The following is a 21,361-nucleotide window of genomic DNA, read 5'->3' as shown; positions in this document are numbered from 1 at the left end:
CCAGCTTTATCCGGACACCTGGCAACGCTATAAGTAGACATAGTTTCAGGATTTTTTTTTAGTTTTATGTTATTAAATAGAGCATGTAACACAAAATTTGTGTGTGTAAATGATTTAAAGAACATCACAGTTTTTGTTTACACATCAATCTACTTGAATAGTTTTATTTAGCAAAGTAAATTCAAATTCAATAAGAATGTAAAGTCTCAGCGTATTTGTTAACGTACAAAGTCCAACGTATAAAATGGACGTAATGTAAATTTATCACAACAGATATCCACTGAAATACTTTTACTTTGTTTATGTTACTGTTCTCGGTAATATTGTGGGGTTTTTCTCAGAAGAAAATCATTGGATTCTCTTGATTTTTTTTATAAAAATTAAGTAATCTTAATATATATGTTATATAAATCTCGTGTCACAATGTTTGTCCTCAATGGACTCCTAAACCACTTAACCGATTATAATAAAATTCGCACACCATGTGCAGTCCGATCCAAATTGAGAGATAGGATAGTTTAAATCTCAAATTATAGTCGCAATTTTAATTTATTGCTAATTATTTGTCTGTTATTATTTGACAGTCACAATTATCTGTTAACTCCAAATGATTCTAACAGATGTCGATACCTTTCGACTGGGTTGAGTAAGTAATCAATAGATGGCGCTGCTATAGTAAATCTACGAACGTGTCATATAAGCTTATTAACTGCGCGCGGACGGAGTCGCGGGCGACAGCTAGTATAAATATATGTTTTTTACACAATAACACTGCAATAAAATACTAATTTTTCTGAACAAACAAAACCGCGAGCAACACCTAGTATTAAATGAGACCATAAGGAGTAATATTACAAAGTGAAAATTGAGCTTGTGACAGACAAATATCATTGTATGAACTACACTGAAAGTGTTATCAATCAATCAATACATAGTATAAAACAAAGTCGCTTTCGCTGTATGTCCGTATGTATGCTTAGATCTTTAAAACTACGCAACGGATTTTGACGCGGTTTTTTTTTAATAGATAGAGTGATTCTTAAGGAAGGTTTGTATGTATAATAAATGCATAATATAGTAGAGAAACACTGATAAATTTAAAGTTTTCTAATGTGATGTCGTAAATAAGCACGTTTTTTTGCGCTTATATTGCAAACGCTGGCTGAACCCTACGAGATAGACCAAAATAATGTACTACAGTATTGTTCACCTTAAAAAGTTCAACAAAAAAGTCCGCGATGGTATATGTCTATCTCTTAGGGATAACCCAGCATAACCATTTTTATTCTTTTACGAAGTGATTTTAAACAATACAGCATTAATCCTTATCCATTTAAGTACCTTAAATAAATTGTGCATTTATTCTGTAGTAGGTATATTTTGCATTGCACCCGTGCGAAGCCGGGGCGGGTCGCTAGTTTGTATTATAATTTGTTAAGTATTAATATCGCTCTGTACTGTTTTTATGTCACGACCTTAACTGTACTGGAAATCCGAAATAGTTCGTTCGTTTGCCGCCAAGACACGTAATAATATCAACGTAGCAGATTTAAGCACCTGCTTCAAATCACCAAGGGGATGTAACTATTTCAGATAAATATAAATAATTTTATTAATAAGTAATAACGTAAAAGTTAAAGTTGACTGACAGATATATTAACAGACTTCGAATTTTGCATATAGATTTCTGTTATTATTTAGGCGTTTTATATAAAACTTCATCCCCTAAAGGTCTTCTAAAGTCGTCAGGAAAATTAGTATTACAAATTGTAGTCTATTACTAAGTGCTTGAAAATTATCACATTTTTTAATACACAACGGAAATCTAACTCGAACCTGTAGTTTAAATCCGATGCTTAACCACTAATCCACCGAAGCATAATTAAGATCCGATAATCGATACTACGCAAAATTATAGTGGGCAATGTAAACAGTATGCAGACAGCATAGCAGACGTCGCTATCGTGGGCGAAGCTCGGTAACCGATATGACAAGCGCCAATCACAAACAAATGCCACTCGATAAATCAACGTAATGACACAACGTGTGGGAATGATTTACGTAGAACGTAGAGGGTCTATAAGGAATATTTCTGATATGCATTCTCGTAACGTCATCGACAAAATATGTCATAATTTGTTCGTGTAGTTTACGCCCGATGTACAAATCTAATACAAAATGTCGATGACGCTACTAACACTTTCTCACAAATTTTCGTGCTAGACCCAATGAGAGCTTAACCCGAATATTTATAAGAACCTTTTGGTAGCGTCATCGACAAAACATGTATGTGATTAGTACAGTGCCACCTTATCGGGCTTAAAGTACAACTACAAAACTCGTACAAATTTTTTCGGTGCCGTAATTAATTAATACTCGTAAATTTTCGTGCTAGGCCCTCAGAAGTTTAAACGTGTATTCATCACCACTCTTTCACTATCAAAAAGTTTCAATTATTATCTACGTGATCGTAAAAAAAATCATCCGTCATCACGTCCGATGGTGTGACGTCACATGACGTCACTCCTACGTCACCGGGTGTCCGGTTACCTGGGCGGCCTTCGTGTTGTATGGTTTCATTAAGGCCACGATAATTTTATCATATGACGCGACTTGCGCCCATCCGATAACCGAGTCGCACCTAAAATAGCCGCGTGGAAGTGTAGACCATGCCCGTGGAAGATCTTAGATGCTACAACGTTGTCGTTGGTTTAACTTCTAACCATGGGTTTTTGAGACCAAAATCTCTATATAAAAAATAGCCATCATTGTCATTGTCTTTGACATTGTTTAAACGAGATTTATGGTCTTGGAAAACCACGATAAACCTTATACAACATTATGTTATCTCTTTCTTTTTCTATAAAAAAATACAAAGATAACAATATGTTTTCACATGTTTTTTCGACAGTGAGAAATCCGTAGAAAATTGCGAATACATCTGTGAGCATTAAACTAGTAGATATTTCCCAGCTGGAATGACAACGGGGAATTCCAGAAAACTACTTCATAATTCTGAAGCGTAAGATTTACTGATAATAAAAAATTTCTTGTTTGTGTACACACAAATCATTTTGAAGTGAAATTTGTTTAAAGATTATTCAATTTTCATCTTAAATTATTACAAGTGAATACCACATTGATCAAAATCATGGAAAGCAACGTCAATAAACTTGTATGTTATTGTTTTATTATCTAGCTTTGCCTGTGACTTCGTCCGCGTGCAGAAGTGTTTGCGTAGCATTTCCCTCTTGTTATTTTACAGCCTCAAAAGTAAAACTTTTACAAACTTTAAATGTCATATTTATATCGATTCAACGTCCTTTAAAATTTGTTTCAAGCTTCTAGGTCTAAAAATGAGGATACTTCATCGCATTACAAACCTTTTTTCGCATCAAAAAGTATCCTGTCTTTTCACAGGGTGTAGACTATCTGTGTAATTTCATTTAAATAGGTTCAGTGGTTTGGCACGAAAGTGCGACAGACATACAGAATTACTTTCACATTTATAAATATTGATTTATGTTATGCATAAGAAAATAATTAGGTTAAAACAATACTCAGTAAATAAGTTTATTCATCCATTTCAGAATCCAACCAATTAACCACTAAATAACGTCAATAATCTCCGTCACATTTCAGAGTGAATCCTGCGACTCGGGTGAGTGGTGGGCAGGACTGGAGGAGTCTGGCGGGCCGCGGGTGCCGGGCCTGGTCACTGCCTGCCTAGCACACCTACGCCGGCACGGTCTTCGCACGCTCGGCCTCTTCAGGGTATCTGCCTCCAAGAAGAGAGTAAGACAGGTAGACATCTTCCTACTATATTTGGGCAAACATATTGAATAGAGCTTCTTTCAGCCAACTTTATAACACCAAATTTCCACGTATTAAACTTACTTTCTTAGGTGTTATATCCACCAACACACTTTCAGTATTTTTTTTGTTTTATCCAGTCAAATAGACAAAGACAAGACAAGTCGACTAGTTTCTCCTCATAACTCATAGTCGGTATAGATATTATTCAAATCATTGGGAATATGATAGTGTGAATGTTAGTATATCGAAGGCAATAAATCAAATAGCAACCGTACCGCTACAAATCCACGCACGTGCCGAAATTTCAACTGAACAATATCGTTATTTCCATCGACGCAGCGCCGATTTTAAACATCTACAATGTAATGGTTACAAACTTGAAAACTCTGACGCAGTTGCTATGACAGAAAATACAACAGTAAATCCATACAAATGGTAAGTTTACGAAGCAGACATCGATACCGCCTGTGGGAAAACGAAACATCGACTGACGGAATTAGATGTTTTGCCGATCGACGCGCGCGATGACCCAGATCAGATTTTAGAGAGCCAGATTTATTACAAAGTTTGCGGTACTCGAGACCGCGGCTGCGGCGATAGCCATCCGTCTGACGGTGGATAATGCGGTGCCGAGAGAAATTTAGATACGGCTCTCGGTTTAGATCCTCTATTAATAGTGCTCATCTCCGGAATGAGTAACGTCCGCTGACACGCACTCTGCTGTTTCAGTATCGCACACTTATTGTTATTTATTTTCATTACACTTGTATTACTGTTACGCAAGTCAGTTACATGAGTTTCAACAGCTTTTGTGCATTATGTTACATTATAAAAAAACTATTCATGTTTTTGTTTCGAAGACAGTATGTTGGCTCGAAAATCTTAAGCAAGCTAGCGTATATGGCGAATAAGTGAATGAATCTATTGTCTTCTTACCAATATTTGTGCAAGTGATACTGTTAGCATGTGATAAAGGTGTAAGTATGAAGTTTGTGTCTATTCCAGCTGCGCGAGGAGTGGGAGCGCGCGCAGGAGGCGGCGCTGGACTCTGCGGTGTGCCCGCACGACGTGGCCACGCTGTTAAAGGAGTTCCTGAGGGACCTGCCCGACCCATTACTCTGCAGAGATCTGTATCCCGCGTTTTTACAGACACAGAGTGAGTTACTTGATTAGTCTACTGCGTTCTGTTTACTGTTGTATAAATATCTGTTATCTCGTATTTTTTATTGCACTCTCTTCCAAGGCTATTTCATACTTCCTAAGAGAGACAATGTGCATTGATATGTTTTAAAGTAAGGCATTTTTATATTTTTCAATATTTTAGTATTCTCTAGTGTGGTGTATTATCTTCTTCTTCTTCCAATGACTCTCCATTGCTGTTAGGATTGCGGTGATTTGTAGTATACTACAAGTTTAGTAAATTGATGTTTGTCCCGGTGGTTGCAGAAATCCGTAACCGCCGTTTGCAATGGGAGGCGCTCCGGCTGATCGTGCAGCTGCTGCCGGCGGCGCACCGCGACACGCTGAGCGCGCTGCTCGGCTTCCTGGCGCAGCTCGCCGCGCATGCTGCGGATGACGCGCAGCCCGGCAACAAGATGGACGCTGCCAACATTGCCACGATCTTTGCGCCCAACATCCTGCATCGGAATAAGCCCAATGAGGCTGCCAGGTCAGTGCTACGTTCCCCACTTTTCTGGCTAGTGGTGAACTTCTCGGTTACTGAAACTCTCGTTACCTATTCTTTCTATTAATCATCTTGACGTACTATCTGGGCTACTAGCTAATTTGTGGGAATTTCTACGATTTTAATAAAAAGTAACTGAGTGATGATTCGCAGCGCGGAACAATTGTCAGAGCGTGCGGACGTGATAAACGTGGTCCGGCAGCTGGTGGAGCGGCAGTCCGAGCTGTGGGCGCTGCCGGCGGAGCTGCTGCACGAGGCCTACATACACCTCGCGCACTCCGCACCCGCCGTGCTCGACTCCCTGCTGCTGCGACGAGCAGAGTGAGTACACACACACACACACACACACACACACACAGTCACTCTCAGTAAAGTAGTCGCTCGTTTGCTACAATTCGGGCCGTGACTCTACATGCGTTGATCAAAGAAGACCAACGTTTATCTCTAGTTGATATTGTCTACTTACCAGCTAATTGTCGAGTGTGTACTGTACATGTGCAGGTGCGCGGAGGCGGCAGCGGTGGCGGTGGCGGGGGCGGGGGCGGAGTGCGGGGAGGGCGGCGAGGCGCGGCGCGTGTGGTCGCGGGAGCAGTTCCTGCACGGCGCCGCCGCCACCGCCGCGCCGCCGCCCGCACTGCTGCACGGGTAACTTGTCTTTTATGTCCTTTGCTTTTGCAATAGACATGATTTTGTGATTGGTATTGACTATTTGTTTTCAATGTTTCAGGGAGAAGTCGTATTCACGGAGTAGAAGATCGAGAGACGCGACGTCTGAGACCTCATCGGGCTCCTTATCTTCAGCTATGACCATAATTACAAGGTAAGCATCGAGCGAAAACTTTAAGAGGTGTATGAGCGTATGTTTGGTGATCTTTACTTGATTCTTGGTCGTATTACGTATTTGTCATATGTATCTCGTTTTCAGGGTGAGAAGCAGCGAGGAGTGCGTGAGCAGCGGCGTGGCGAGCGGCAGCGGCAGCGGCGCGCCGCGCACCGACTCAGCGGCGGACTCCAACGACTCGGCCAGCGACTACAATGAGGTTAGTCCACAAACTCCACCCGAAGATATCGATTGAAAGTCACGCTACAGATTTAGCCGTGTTTTCCTTCTTTGTAGTGTATAGAGTGTATTGTTATTGTGTTATCAGACTGGCGGCGGCGCGTCGGAGGACGAGTGTGTGATCACGGCGTCGCTGCACATCCCGGTGGCGCAGGCGCGGCGGCGCTCCGCCTCGGGCTCCTCCTCCTCCGCCAAGCGCGACTCCGCCGTGGGGTCTTCGCCCTCCGCCAGCGCGTCCGGCGCCTCCTCCCCGCCCGCCTCGCCGCCACCCCTCGCACCCCCCGCGCCCCACTCGCGCCCCGACATCGACCGCCTCGGCGCGCTCGCACGGTAATTCACATTTTACCATCTTACTGCCCTTAGTTCCCGACACAGAGGACACGTCTAAGTTGGAAGTGAATTCAAATATGATGTAAATAACTGTGCCGTCATGTACCAATGTGTTTTTCGATTTACATATGTACATTTATCAGACATTCTTATGATGAAGGAAAACATCGTGATGCTGCACATATCTGAGAAGAAATTCAATGTTATGTGTGAAGTCAACCAACCCGCACTTGGCCAGCGTGGTTGACTATGGCCTAGTCACCCCTAACTTGGGGTAGGCTCCGAGCACCTCAGTGGGGACGTATAGTGAGCTGATGATGATGAACTGTGCCGACCCTCCGCAGAGTAAAGTGCAGGAAGATGATAAGTTCATGAGTTGATAGTTTTCTCGTGATTATTAAGTACAAGTTGCATTGATACAGTGAACGGAACACGTCAGACGCGCGAGCGGTCGTCTTGAGGCAACACGACGAGTCTGCGAGCCGCAGGGTACGGCGCGAGGTCACAGTGCGGAGAGAGGAGCGGGCAGAGGAGAGGACGGAGAACAGGAGAGAGGAGCGGCGGGAGACGACGCTGTACAAGAGAGGGGAGCTCATCTCGAGCGCGCAGACTCCGCCCGCGTGACACGTACAACTCTTTTTATACATAAACGTATATTTATATGATATTTATTTTTTTATTATTGTAATACAGTATTTTACTTGTATTTTTTATATCGATTTCCCTAAACTTTAATGAGCTGTATTATTGTCATTGTTTCCCATTCTATCAATAAATACGGGAAAACTGAAAAACAAATAAAAAACCTTAAATTATGTAATGAGTCATTCAAAAAAGAAAAGGTAAACATGAATCTATTTTAAACCAAAAAGAAAAAATAGAGATTTGGGGATGCTCGAGCTTTAAGGTGCAATAAATAGACCAAATGAAATATCAGAACATTTTGCGACATCATTGGATTTTAATGCCAATCTAATATTTTCCTTTCATACTTTACAATTTTAATGAGCAAATAAATCTGACGACGATTAATACGATTTCTTCAAAGTCTATCTTATCTTCATTGTTTATATAGTTTTTTGTGTATCGTCTACTTCCTGTGCAGCTTGTCGCGCATGATGATACCTCCCAGCTTAGATACATTGTCTTGGTATTCAGTCTTGCCCAGCGGTGGCACCAGAGATGTCGTCTCTGGGGGAGTTATAAAAATTTATATTCGAACAATAATGCGGGTAGAAAGAGTTAACTAAATGAGATTGATGGTAATTGAAAAACTTGGAGAACAATTTTTGTGGATTAAAAGAATGCGATATTAGAAGTACCCTAACAAATATGCATGTATTTTTTATAAGAGAAAGGGGCGAGCAAACGAAAGGCTGAAACACCGAGGTAATCAACGACGCTCATTGAAATCCACACCAGAGTAACTTCAGATGCGCTGTCAGCCTTTAAAATGTTGATATACGTATCTCTCTGATTGTATCCCACTCACGTGGTGTTGCCGCTCAAGGTTATAACCTGTATAAACCTTAAAGTTTTGGCTTAATTTATTTAAAAAAGCTGCCGCCAGCTTGAATCGTATGGAAAAGTCATACACACTCCGCTCTATCTACACTTTTGGATCATGAATGCAAATATTGTTAACTTATATTTAAGGATAGTCTCTAAGTAATACTGACCGCACTTAGCGCGCGGGTCCGGACCGCCTCCTGCCTGCTTGGAGATAGTCTTCGGCGTAGTCATACGTATCTTAGGTGCGACGCGGCACGGGTCTCCCGGCAGACGCATCGGCTGCGAGCACGGGCCCGACCCACTCTCGTCAGCCGCGCGTTGCAGGTTATCGAACTTCGCTCCTGGACCTAGGAACACATGGTCTCAATCAATAGAGAGTAACTTAGTAAAACTGGATACTTTCATCCTGCTTCGCCATGGAGCAGCAAGTCGATCTTTCGTGTTTTTTTCATTGCATTTAAATATATCGGGCTCACACGTACCCACCATCTAAAGAGGCTCGGTTCAAAAAATTCAAAATTCTTTCTTTATCTAATTCTAAATTACAAAACTAGAAACTTAAATAACTAGGGTTAGTGGAAATAGGTGCTAAAACAAGTATTTATATGTATTAAGCCCTAACGCGTCATGTATTTAGGAGAAATCCCTTGCGGGATAATAATCCGCATGAGATGTGTCAGCGTAGACGCCTTTGGGTCACCAGCTATTGCTTTCAAGATGCTGTTGTCACTTATTATTTTGTACTTCAATGCACAGCATTACTTACCACTCTCACAATAATCGACATGGTACGTGGTCTTGTTCCTGTCGCGGTCGATCCTTTGCTTGAGCTCCGGGGAGGCTTCGTTCTGTAGGATGCTGTACAACATCGGGTACTTCGATTGCAGCTGGAAAGTAAAAGGAACAAAACGTGTACTTTTATGTGATTTAGGTTGATACAAGGATGTTAAACAGAATTCAATCAAACCTACCTTATCTAGGAATGCATTGGGTTGATTATATCTTGACGTAGGTGTTTCCGGGGCGGCAGCAACACGAGCGGGATACAACTTTGGATCTAATAATGGTCCCATAATCTAAAATTATAAAAAAAACATCGTAACGAAACTATAGAGATCTTACAGTATAAGAGGACACTAAAGAAAACGCAGATGTGTTAAAAGTACTGGTCCTTTATCGTCCAGCGCATGTCAGTCTTGCCTGGCTTACAGAAGACGAGCATTACAATGTAGCCTGGCTTACAAACTGTATACCTCTATTCTGCTCCACCCTCCTTCCTTGCCGGGTGGCAGCTGCGGCATCTCCCCGCCCGAGTACTGCGGGCAGCGGCAGTCGGGCGGCCGCGTCTGCTGCATGCACGCTTGGTAGAACGCCATCTCCTCACCAGAAAGCTTAGGTATTCTGAATTCATGTTTTAAATGAAATAAATTAAGTGCTGGGTCGTGGTTACAGCTGCTAACCTGATCCGCGCTTCTTACGTACAACGTTTTGGGTCTACTTTTATTGAAATTTGACTGGCCTAGTTTTGTTGGTTAATTTGTTTTTAGTTCCTTCCACGTGTGACTAGAGATATGATCGGAGAACACTGTACCTCTACAATACACACTTTTATTGGTAAATGAGGTTGCATTGTGTTATGTTGTGAGGTCATAAAGATACAAAGCTTTATGACATACTCATGTCCCTCTTGGTTCTTAGGCTGTCTACTGAAATATAGTGTTAAAATCCTGGATTATAACAGAAATTACTAACTCAGCGATCCCGCCATGTTGCTCCGCCCCCGGTGCTTTGGGCAGATCGGGCCAAAGATAGTCCTTTCTGTACGTTGTAAGGTAATGGTCCATGGTTATTTTTTTTTTTTATATTTTTATGATTTTCCACATCACGAAAATTTTTATTTCTATTTGTTTACTGAATTTAAGACATAATACATGTCAATGAATTGACATGGCTGTCATATTGATAGGTCGTGATTTTTGCTTTGCGTATTGATTTTTGACATATTTAAACGTGTGATGACCTTGAGATGTGTTTTCTTCCTCTTGGCATATTTTTGCACTTGCCACAGAAATTAACAAAGTTTATGATTATAAATAAACAACACAATTACCAGTTAAACATTTATTTAAAATAAAAAAAACATCTGAAACAATTTTTATACCAAATATTACGACAAATTCAATTATAATGTAGGATCATAATTTATATTAACTTACCATGGATTTCTGAGATCAAAAACTGGATTTAAAACATATTGTTATCTCTGTTTCGTCGAAGATGGGATAACGATATGTTTTAAACAGATATTTTGGTCTCAGAAAACCACAGTAATAGACTAATTTTGTAAACTAAACATAAACTGAAACGAAGATCAGGATTCACTGTATTGGTTTACACATAATAGGTGTAAGTATACGGTGTCTTCCATCTGCCGTACTTCGGCTCCTCCCGCGGAGGCCCGAAAGGGTTCTTATCAAGCACCACTTTGGCTAGCAAGCCGTGACACACGTCGTATGTCGTATCTCCTGTCGTTACACGCAAGATGCGACGTAGTTCCTCTGTAATTGGTTACGTTAAACAGTTAAGTTAGCGCGGACTGTATTTTTGCTTGTTTCTTTTTTGGGTTCAGTATAAAAAATCGGATTCAGAAGGTACGTATAAGCACATAAAATGGTCAATACACAAAAGTAGACGATTCCTTTTTAAAACAAAATAAAGATGGCGGCACAGGCATTATATAAAAAAACCATTTTTAACTTTGGATTTTAAAAACATTACTGGCACTAAAACAGTGTAATGCATCTTTTAAAGTCAGAAGAAGAAAAAAATTAAGTTAAAAATATAACACTTTCTGTACAGTTATTTTTTTTCGTGAAACTGAACGTTTTAAATTTACTCGACTCCTGACCGTCATTCGTTGCGGCTAGGAGTTGGTGTAAAACAAAAACAATCCAAAGCACATACTTGTCAGCGAGTCATCAAATTTAGGTTTCATGGACATCTTGGAAGGATGTTCTGCGTACTTCTCCGGCGCGGGGTGGCGGTAGCTGCCGCGCTGGCTTGTGTCGGGTATCTCCACATCGTCGGGCAGCCGCAGCGTTTGCAGCGCACGCGCCCGACGCGCCAGGTTCACAGACATGAAGGGCAACTCTGATCATAGATAATTGTTTTAAAACGAATAAACAATTTAGTGCTTGACTATGACTACCTGAATCTAAAATTATGGCCTAGCTTAGAAAATTCATTTACATGCTACTCTTGAAGGCACCCATACTATTCAGAAAAGACTGGCGAAAGAGTTATGTACTCGTACCTGTTTTCTCACTTTTTCAAAGATACAAACTGCTTTTTTTTCACTTTAATAAGTTGGTATAAGTTGCATAAGCCCTCATTCGCTTGGGCGCTTTATCGCGCGTTAAAATAGCAAGCATTTTCATACATTTGATTGTACGGCAGCGCTTTTAAAACACGACGTTTTTTATCGCGTCGCCATATAAACAATTACATGGAAACGTATTCGCTTACCTCTGGAACAATATTTGACAAGATATTCCGTCCTGTTAAGATCTTGTAAGTCGTTTTCAATGGGTACTGGATCTATATCTTTGGTCATATGTTGTTTAGCTAATTTCGGATAGTCTTCTGAAAACTATTTAAATATTAATATTTTTTTAAATAATTAGTAAAAATTGGGTGACAAAGAATTATTGTGCATAATACCAGAAACTTGAGCTGGCACGTTGCGCAAAAGAGTTCTCTTGATGCTGAGTGCCAACTAAAATGCCAGCTACTTTATATGTAAACAACTTGTACAAAAAATATCTATCTCGTCATAATAGGAGCTAAAGCGTCGTTGGCTCACGGGTTATTGTAATCAGCAGGTCCTGGGTTCGAATCTCGACATGTAAAAATGTGTTTTTCGATTTACATAATATGTACATTTATCCGAGGTTCTTACGATGATGGAAAATATCGTGATGCAAGATATGTGTGAAGTCAACTATCCAGCACTTGACCAGGGTGGTGGACTATGACCTAACCACCCCTAACTCAGTGGGTACGTATAACCCTAATGGTACGTATAACGTGGGTTCGACTAACCCTAGTAATAGCCTCTTTGTAGTATTCATGTTTGAGTGGGCAAAGCAGATCTGGGCTCTTGCGCGGCTTGTCTCTGGGCTTGAGAGCGTCGCGGCCCAGGCCCACGATTAGACAGTCGTCATCCACTGCCTTTCGACGTGGGCTTTTCCTGTTCCAAAGTGTTTATCGTAATGTTATTGTGGAATTCAACTGCAGAACACTTGTAATAAGATATATTCTTATCTCTATACAGATGTTATTGCGGAAATACTTACGGTTTTTCCTTTTTGACAAAATCATTCATATAAACAGATTTGAATTCTATTTCGCCGTCAAACACCGACATAGTTTTTGTTATTTTATTTACAGCTATGAAAATAATTATGAGAGCAAGTCTTTTAATTTTGTCAGAATGTCATTTAAAATAATTATCATTGACACATAAAAGTCAAACAAGGATATATGAACTGGTGAGAGGCGCTGCTATCGCTTTTGCTTTTGACAGTATATATGTAAAACCTACTTAGACATAGAAAGTGACATAAAAGAAAAAAAACGAGAATAGCTACACTCTTATCTATATAAATGGACTGGCTATAAGATGTAGTATTTTGCGCCTATTTCATTTTCGCCATTGTGGCGCTGATGGTAGCGGTGATGTAGATTCGTACTAATAATATAAATTAGCTGTCACGTAACAGCAACAGGCACGTTTAAGTAGAAACAAAGTAAAAGCTGTCATTTCGAAGCAATCGCCTTTCCTTTTAAATAAATCAATGCAGCTACACTACAAAGATGATTTTGACATTTTTTACATTGACAGGAGGGCGCTAGTGGGCTAACATAATTCAATTTGACATGCCCACCGGTACAGATGGCCTTGTCAGCCTCTATACACTATCTTCAAATATTTTTTTGTTAAAGAACGAAGGGAAAATTTTAAATTTTTTAAATAATATGAAAGATTTATTTTACCAAAATAGAAAAGTAAAATTAACCATCATTCTCTTATGGTTAAATATTTTCAAATGCAATTTCAATTTAGAGAGAGAATCCTCTCAAGAGAGAGAATAGATAAGGATAGATATGAAAAGGGATTGCCGTCGTAACATTCATGCGGACTTTAAAACGAGTAACTAACAAATAAAAAAGGTAAAATTTAAATAATACAAATTTAAATAGTTTTTATTACACATTAAATCAACAAACTAACATCATTTTCTTTGAATAAACGACAATAATAATTACAAATAAAGCATTAGTGAATAGGAAATTAGAAAAAAGGTTTATATTCAATTAATATTTATATATCTAACTTGCGTTTATATAAGCGATAACCTTACAGGTATAGACAGAACATAAAACTACCTAATATGTTACGCTAAAAACTTTAAATTAAAAAAAGGTCAAGTAAATAATTATTACATGGTCGCAAATTAAAAGATCGTTCAAATTATAAAATATTTTTTACAACTTTAATTATTTCAATTTTCTTGTTTAATTTTATGTTATTTTTTGCACAACATAAACAAACATAAAATTTCATATTTTTTTACATACAAATTTATATTTTTTTTATAAAATTAATGAATGGTATAATACTAAAATGTTGTATGATATTTGATAGAAGTCTAAACAATAACGTACATGTAGTCTCACAAGGATCTTAGGGTAGTTTTTTTTATATTGACAGAGCGGCGCCTACATGTTTTAAGGGTTACCAGTAAGTAAAAATTTCCTAACTTCTTCCGAAAGTTGACAACTCCAAGCAATTGATTTGCAACTACAAAGAGTTCTCGTAGTAATTCCTTACTGTTTAAATTGATACATCCAAACACATTAGTAAATCAACCTACATGTTCCAACATAATGTGATATTTTTTATGGAAATTCCAAATTATGAAAATGGTAACATGATGCAATGGAAATATGACGCTGTTAAGATGACATTGTTAGTTGACATATTTTCCGATCCTTGTAGCACTATGTAGACCGAAAAAGGTATCTGTCCCGGTGGGTTATAAATCAAACTAAATTATGATAGCACACTAGCGCCCCTCAGTCATTGTTCAAAAACCTTCACCAGGTTGTTTTCGTACTGTTACTGAAATGCCATGTTTTTACGCCATTTTCTATGCTCATATAGTTTTTACATATCGACGCTGGAAAGCGTAAACGCTGTAACCCCGAAAGTATGAACTTTACAGGAGAGCCAAAAAATCATAACTCGTGAGCTGATACGAGCCTACAAGCATGCGGTATTTAGAAATGTTGTGTAGTTTGTGCTAACCTATAATAAAATCATTATCGTTTGATAATGGTTGAAATTATTAACGTGTGAAAAACATATTCGCGATTAAAAGGGTTACAGCGTTTATGCTTTCCAGCGTCGATATATTCTAACAAAACTAACCGCATTAGTAGCGTCTCTCTCATCACACCATATATCCTTGTCTGACTATATCGTAATTTAGTTTAATTTCCTCACCGGGTCAGTTAAACAACGTCTCGTATGAACATTCAAACACTTATAGCATGGCAACAGGCAAATTAAAACAGTATAAGCTCTTTCATGTCTAAATACTTTTATAATACGCGTTAGTAAAGTGAGTTTTCACTACCGAAACATTTACAAATACATGTTGTTTAATGTTGACAAATACGCTGTATGATAGTTTCGGTAGAAACCTATAATTAAGCTGTGTTTTTATAGAGATAAATGCTTTTTTTATATAATAAGGTGGCAAACGAGCAAACGGCCACCTGGATTCGCCGCAATAGCGAGGCGACCGTTGCCCATAGACATCCGCAAATGCAGATGTAGTGCCTACCTTTAATCAACGGAGAAGAGGACGCACAGAAAGAGGATATTTCTCCTTCCTGTGCGTCCCCTCTTCCGCCAAATCCACTTCCCCTTCCCATCCTTTCCTAATAAGAAAAGGGTGAGAGGGGAAGTGCTTTGACTCAATTTAGTTATTTTATGTTTTAACATTCCGTTACTAGCGGAAAAAGTTTTTTAATTTGTTATCAAATAATTTTTAAACTAATTTAGTTAAACTATACCACTATAGTTGTTTTCGAATTACGACAAATAAATTAATATGAATTTAAAATTTAAAAACAAATAATTCCTTCATAGTCTCATTGGTTATTATTTTTATTCGATGAAATAAAAAAAAAACATTATTTTGTTAACTCCTGGCAATTGTTTAAAACAATCTTCCAATATATTATTTATATCAACAATTGCGTTTTTAAATATATGATAAATTTTCCTCAATAAAAAGCAGAAATTATGTTATTTACAATATTAAAATTCAATCAGTCGCATTTCATTTAGTTACACTAACATCTGGTTTACATTATTCCAGTACAGTAGGACAGTAATGCTAGTAGCATTCCAACATATTTGCATATTTTCTAATTAATATTAATAATGAGTACAGAATATCAGGTCTTTTTAAGAACATTTTAATTGAATTATTTTTAGCCATTATATGAAGGACTATGAGCATGTACCCATAAGAGATGGGCCAACAGGTCAGCAGTCATCATCATCAGCTCACTATACATCCCCACTGAGAGGCTCGGAGCCTACCCTAAGTTAGGGGTGACTAGGACATAGTCAATGCTGACCAAGTTCGGGTTGACTTCACACATATCATTGAATTTCTTCTCAGATATGTGCAGCATCACGATGTTTTCCTTCATCATAAGAACGTCTGATAAACGTACATATGTAAATCGAAAATCACATTGGAATTCGAACCCAGGACCTGCAGATTGCAAGTCAAGTGCTTAACATCTGAGCCACCGATGCTCTGGCCAGCCACAGTAGTAAGCCAGCAGTACCCATTTAAATTTAACTACCAAGCTAAAGGCTGATACCTGTCATATAAATGGATAATGTTAACACTAACTGTTGCCAGTAAGCCAAAACTGTTCATGCCAAGCCAGTGCTACTGTACTGTCATAATGTAAACCAAGCATTAACTTAATATTTATTTACATTCTATAGCATCATATTGAATAATATAAATTATCAATCTTAATACAAATGATTTGGGAATATCTTGTCATGAACGAAAAAAGTTACATCTACATAGCGTAACTACAGTATAGCTCTCTAAAGGTTTTTTTTACTTCATTATGTGTATATATTTTTTTAGTTTGTTTTAGTTATTTATCCAACATATTTAAGATTCTTTAGTTAAGTCTAGAAAACGCTTAATATTAACATGTAACTCTTTTCGTCGTATATATCGATATAATTTATATATATCTCGCCTTAGTAGAAACATTACTGTTTTAAATTAAAAAAAAGACTGTCATTTTTATATAAAATACAATGAGAAAGACAAAAAAAAAAAACATTTTTTTAAATAAAAACAATTTTATATATCTATAAACGCACCAAAGCATACGCTTTAAAAGCCAGTAGCGATTTTATATATATTTTTTTTTATTACATACCTATTATTTTTATATACATACACATACAAAAACACATTTCTAACATTTTTTTATAATTACTGAATACATAAAAATTATAAGACAATAAAATAATGACATTGTTATAAAATGAAATAAAAAAAAACACTGATAATTTAAAAAATCTGCATTTAGTATAATATTCAAAACATTAATACAGTCAAAACCGTTTATAGCGACATCGTTTAGAACAACATACCGGTTAAATTGACCAAAATCAAAGGTCCTGGCTGAATGTTATATACATATCTTTCCTATTAATACCTGTCACCGGTTGTTACAACTATCGGTTTTTACGACTCAATATGAGTAGTCCCTTCGATGTCGTTATAACAGATTTTGACTGTAGTAAGTTTCCACTGCTGAAGCACATGTATAAAAATAATATGAATAGGGTTACATCTGCTGAGAGATGTAACTCTTTTCGTCAATATATTTTTTACATGTGTTTCGGCAGTGAAAACTCATTGTTATATAGATTATAATACTAGAAAGATAAATTCTCTCATTGTACTCGTATTACGAGGAAACTGGTCATTTGATTTATGTGAGGGGATTCTCTGATTATATGTACACTCAGAGTAGTGAATGATTAAGAGTTCTGAGTATGTTAGTATTCCTTAGTGTTGCCTGCACATTACTGAGAAGAATATTACACTAATTTAATAATTCGACATACTCCATATTTAGTTTCATGGTAGGAGATTCCCTATTATTTTAGGAGAAATACGGTGCACTGTAATATTTGTTATCTGTCGATTTTATATAACATTTTATATCACCACGTAACACATAATATTACGAGAAAAAAAGATTTTTTACTTCACAACAAAATTATTTTTACCATTAGTAGAATTCACTGTATTTTTGGTAGGGGATTTCCTGATTTACACACTTATTATTTCTCCGGCACTGGCACATAACGTATTAAAGGTTACACTGTTCATTCCCCCAACCGACTCAGTTATGTCAGGGGATTCATGTTCATACACTAACTTGGTCAGTGGCGGTCGTCCTCCGACATGGAGACCCGCTGCTAGGGCACCCTGAAGGGCACCACCAGATCCTCGTGATGTTCCACTCTCAACTCAGATATAGCGGCCGCTGCTTTCTTTACTGCATTCGTTATCTGTAAAGATAAAACGAGACAGAAATCGATTAATTGGGGGAAAAGAGATCTCAGATGTAACTCTTGGAGTCGTATATTTACCAGGTCCCTGTCCAGTGTGTGCGGTGGCGGGGAGGAGAGCGCGGCGGTGCGCAGTGCGGGCGGCAGGTCTGCCAGCAGGCGCGGCGCACGCGGCGGAGGCGGCGGGGCGGCGGCCGCGCGCGCGGTGTATGTGCGCACGCGCTCGTTGTACGCGCTCGCCTCCAGCGCGTACGGCCCTAACGCACCCACATCTATCACATTACTGAAACAAAATGAGACTATTAGAAGTGCATAATAAATAATAATTGGACGACTGAAGCGAATGAAACTTGTTTGCAGAATTAAAATAAATAGCCTATAATATGACCGCATGCATCAGCTAGGGCTCCCGTCCAAGTCCCGTCAAAATCAGAAGCCGTTCCGGGGATTACCCGGAACAAACTCAGCTTTGGGAAAAAGACAAGGATATTAAAAAAAATATTTCTTCTGTATCAGTTACGCAAATACATCATGTATAAGAAATACATACAAACACTACAATTTTAATAACATGTATAGATATAGATTAACAAACTATACTGTTATTGTTAGAAATGTCGAAACAGGTCTGTTATGTTGTGATAAGCGGTGTCAGTCTAGGCCTGTTTTGAAACTAGTCTGTTATGTGTTATGACTCACGTGGCAGTCTCATGCAGGATCCTGTTGAGCGCGCTCTGCTCGTCGGGCTTGCGCGGCGGGGTGGCAGCGCATGCGACGGGCGAAGGGCTCTCTTGCTGCTGCTCCGCCACCTCGAGGAGATGCGTCCGCTCGTTCACTACGTTCTCCTGGAACAACAAACATAAATAACTTAAAAAAAACATAGCAATGTTTTCGTCAACCAACGAAAAGAGTCACTTCTCTTAAGGGTTCTAATTAAAGATATAACTCTTTTCACTAGTTGTGTAAACTCAGTTTTTTATGAAAAATAAAAATATAATTTATTAACGTTCGTTTAATAATCACACCAAATTTCACAGCAATAACCTTTTGTATGAGGAAATGCATGGGATGAAATTAATCTTTAATAAAATTTTGATCCATCTGATGCCAGTCTGTGGTGTCTGCCTACCACTCTGGGTTACGAGCGTGATTATGTTGTAAAATTTAGATGACCTAAATTTAGCTCATTAGAACACAGAAACATTTTGTTATTTTGTGCTCGTGGAATTTTAAAGAAAAAAACTAATAATCTAGAAAAACTAGACGGATTATTTCACAAATAATTTAAATGTTAAACATATAAAAACACACCCATGACTAATACATTAACATTATTATGTGCATTAATAATCGTGCGTACATTGATTTCATACATAAACTGAATGCAAAGAATAGCTTTTGCCCGCGATAATGTCCAAACGGTATTAAAAAAAAATCACAGCAAGAAAGAACATCGGATAAATGTACATATGAAATTTTAAAATTGAAAAACCTTTTGGTATTTGTTAGGTATCAACCTGGACTTGTTTACAAGTCCACTGGTTAACGTCTGAGCCATCAAGACTATAAATAGAACACTAATAATCTTAATCAATGTCATAATCAAATTTATATAAATTCAATTTGATAATATATTCACAATATATTTTATTTTAAGTTTAATATTGGCATTAATATGATAAACTATTCAAATTTTAATATTCAACATTAAAATAAGGTTACATTTCAACAATTTTCAAGGGCAATTGCTAAATTCAGGTATAGACTAGGAATTTCTAGTTTGAAGTATAGACTATCAGCCAAATGAAATAAACTTTCTCAAAATGTTAAATATTACGTTGACCCATAAAATCTGCATAGCATGAAAAAAAAAATTCTTACTAATATAAATGCGAATGTTTAGATGGATGGATGGATGTTTGTTTGAAAGTATCTATGGAACGGCTTAACGATCTTGATGACATTTGGCACAGATGTAAAATGTAGCCTGGAAGGACACAGGCTACTTATTCAAGCTTTTTTTAATGCCGCACGGACGGAGTCGCGTGTGACAGCTAGTATTTAAATAAATCTACAATAAACCCATTACATCCATAATTATCTACAGATTTTGCATTAATTTGATAACTTCTTGTTTTAAAATTATGATTTATTAAAAATTAAATAAAAAAATGTATAATTAGCTCTTGTAGTGTTAATTATTCAACTTTAAATGCAAAATTCAAAACTACAATGCATAATGTTATCTACATCAGATATTATCAAATACATAAATATCTTAAGAGTAAAAAACCACAAAGATTTGTTGTAACATGAAGTTCAGTTTAAATATCTTTTTAGAAAAAAACATTGTGACGAGAAAGTTATATGAAACCATTCGGCTTAGGAAATTTAAATATGTAACAAACAAATAACTGTGTTAAAATCAATAAAGGTACAGCCTACATATCGCAAACATGCAAACTAGTATTGCTGAATCATCATTTTGCGCATTTCATTTCACTATAAATACCTTAGTACCTGTTGATTTAAAATTTAGTTAATAAAATAAATATTAACGCACCATTTCCGAAAGTAAAACAACAACATAGTAACCTAGATTTCAATTCACACATTTCCAGGTTCATTACAATACAAATAAATAAGATAATGAGGCAGTCAACTAGGAATTACTGATAAGAACATTATACTTATTATTGACAGATTGGCGGATGTGTAAAAATTGTCCGTAATGCACTGCTGTACTACATTCCGCAGTAAATGCAGATATAATAAAATTGTAAGCGTATTACGGTCATTTCTAATCTCACTATGAACATATAAAATAATTTAACTATAGAAATACCTCCGGATCTGTTTCCTTGTGGCAAATACTATAACAGCAACCCATGACTGCGGTCTTTAGTGAGCCGAAGCATGAATGCAGTAAAGTTTCCTCTCCGTCGGACTGCATAAATGTTTTTAAACTTTTTGCTGGTATAAATAGAAAAGTCGGGTAATACACAATGAACAATTTTCACGTTCCCTTCTGTGTATTACTTCACGGCTGTTCGAATTTTTTGCTGCTTACAGAAATGACAGATGACATTACAGTTACAGACTTAAAACATAGAGTACTTTATAAATACCTTTAAATGAATTTTATGGGGCTGATGTATTATTTGAGATTCCATAATGAGTGTTACATTTTACAAACGCAATATGATAATAAAATGGATTTATGTTAAATGGAAACATCTTAAAATAAAGATATAAATGG

General features: G+C 37.5%; 4 protein-coding genes across 5 annotated transcripts in view; 1 reads left to right on the top strand and 3 right to left on the bottom strand.

Moving 5' to 3' along the window:
• The window catches only part of LOC106713885, a 37,327-nt gene extending 29,614 nt beyond the window's left edge, over positions 1 to 7,713 (top strand). Inside the window, 10 exon segments of the mRNA XM_045683604.1 lie at positions 3,643 to 3,804; positions 4,822 to 4,972; positions 5,263 to 5,485; positions 5,654 to 5,825; positions 5,860 to 5,876; positions 6,002 to 6,145; positions 6,228 to 6,320; positions 6,426 to 6,540; positions 6,649 to 6,890; positions 7,313 to 7,713. Of these exon segments, the coding sequence (XP_045539560.1) occupies positions 3,643 to 3,804; positions 4,822 to 4,972; positions 5,263 to 5,485; positions 5,654 to 5,825; positions 5,860 to 5,876; positions 6,002 to 6,145; positions 6,228 to 6,320; positions 6,426 to 6,540; positions 6,649 to 6,890; positions 7,313 to 7,514 (1,521 nt within the window). The 3' untranslated portion in view covers positions 7,515 to 7,713.
• Positions 7,714 to 7,834: 121 nt separating this feature from the next.
• Positions 7,835 to 10,392, bottom strand: LOC106713882. Its single transcript, XM_014506779.2, has 6 exons — positions 10,155 to 10,392; positions 9,656 to 9,803; positions 9,374 to 9,478; positions 9,169 to 9,289; positions 8,570 to 8,749; positions 7,835 to 8,081 (listed from the first exon to the last, which is right to left on the bottom strand). Exons 1-6 carry the CDS (start codon positions 10,244 to 10,246, stop codon positions 7,981 to 7,983), a joined length of 747 nt encoding a protein of 248 aa, XP_014362265.1. The 5' UTR covers positions 10,247 to 10,392; the 3' UTR covers positions 7,835 to 7,980.
• Positions 10,393 to 10,717: 325 nt separating this feature from the next.
• LOC106713878 lies at positions 10,718 to 12,854 on the bottom strand. The gene is made up of 5 exons (XM_045683585.1): positions 12,758 to 12,854; positions 12,504 to 12,651; positions 11,928 to 12,051; positions 11,367 to 11,552; positions 10,718 to 10,960 (listed from the first exon to the last, which is right to left on the bottom strand). Exons 1-5 carry the CDS (start codon positions 12,826 to 12,828, stop codon positions 10,794 to 10,796), a joined length of 696 nt encoding a protein of 231 aa, XP_045539541.1. The 5' UTR covers positions 12,829 to 12,854; the 3' UTR covers positions 10,718 to 10,793.
• A 4,550-nt stretch (positions 12,855 to 17,404) lies between these two features.
• Positions 17,405 to 21,159, bottom strand: LOC106713881. Of its 2 annotated transcripts, none has more exons than XM_014506777.2 (4): positions 20,948 to 21,159; positions 18,802 to 18,947; positions 18,184 to 18,385; positions 17,405 to 18,102 (listed from the first exon to the last, which is right to left on the bottom strand). In XM_014506777.2, exons 1-4 carry the CDS (start codon positions 21,053 to 21,055, stop codon positions 18,010 to 18,012), a joined length of 549 nt encoding a protein of 182 aa, XP_014362263.1. In that variant the 5' UTR covers positions 21,056 to 21,159; the 3' UTR covers positions 17,405 to 18,009. The 2 variants fall into 2 exon arrangements, with proteins under 2 accessions (XP_014362263.1, XP_014362264.1); XM_014506778.2 differs by lacking the exon at positions 20,948 to 21,159 and adding an exon at positions 20,666 to 20,914.
• Positions 21,160 to 21,361: the final 202 nt, after the last annotated feature.

The sequence above is a fragment of the Papilio machaon genome, chromosome 22 (assembly GCF_912999745.1).
Source record: "Papilio machaon chromosome 22, ilPapMach1.1, whole genome shotgun sequence".
Lineage (NCBI taxonomy): Eukaryota > Metazoa > Arthropoda > Insecta > Lepidoptera > Papilionidae > Papilio > Papilio machaon.
Note: the sequence above shows the minus strand (reverse complement) of the source record. Positions and strands in the feature narration are given on the sequence as shown.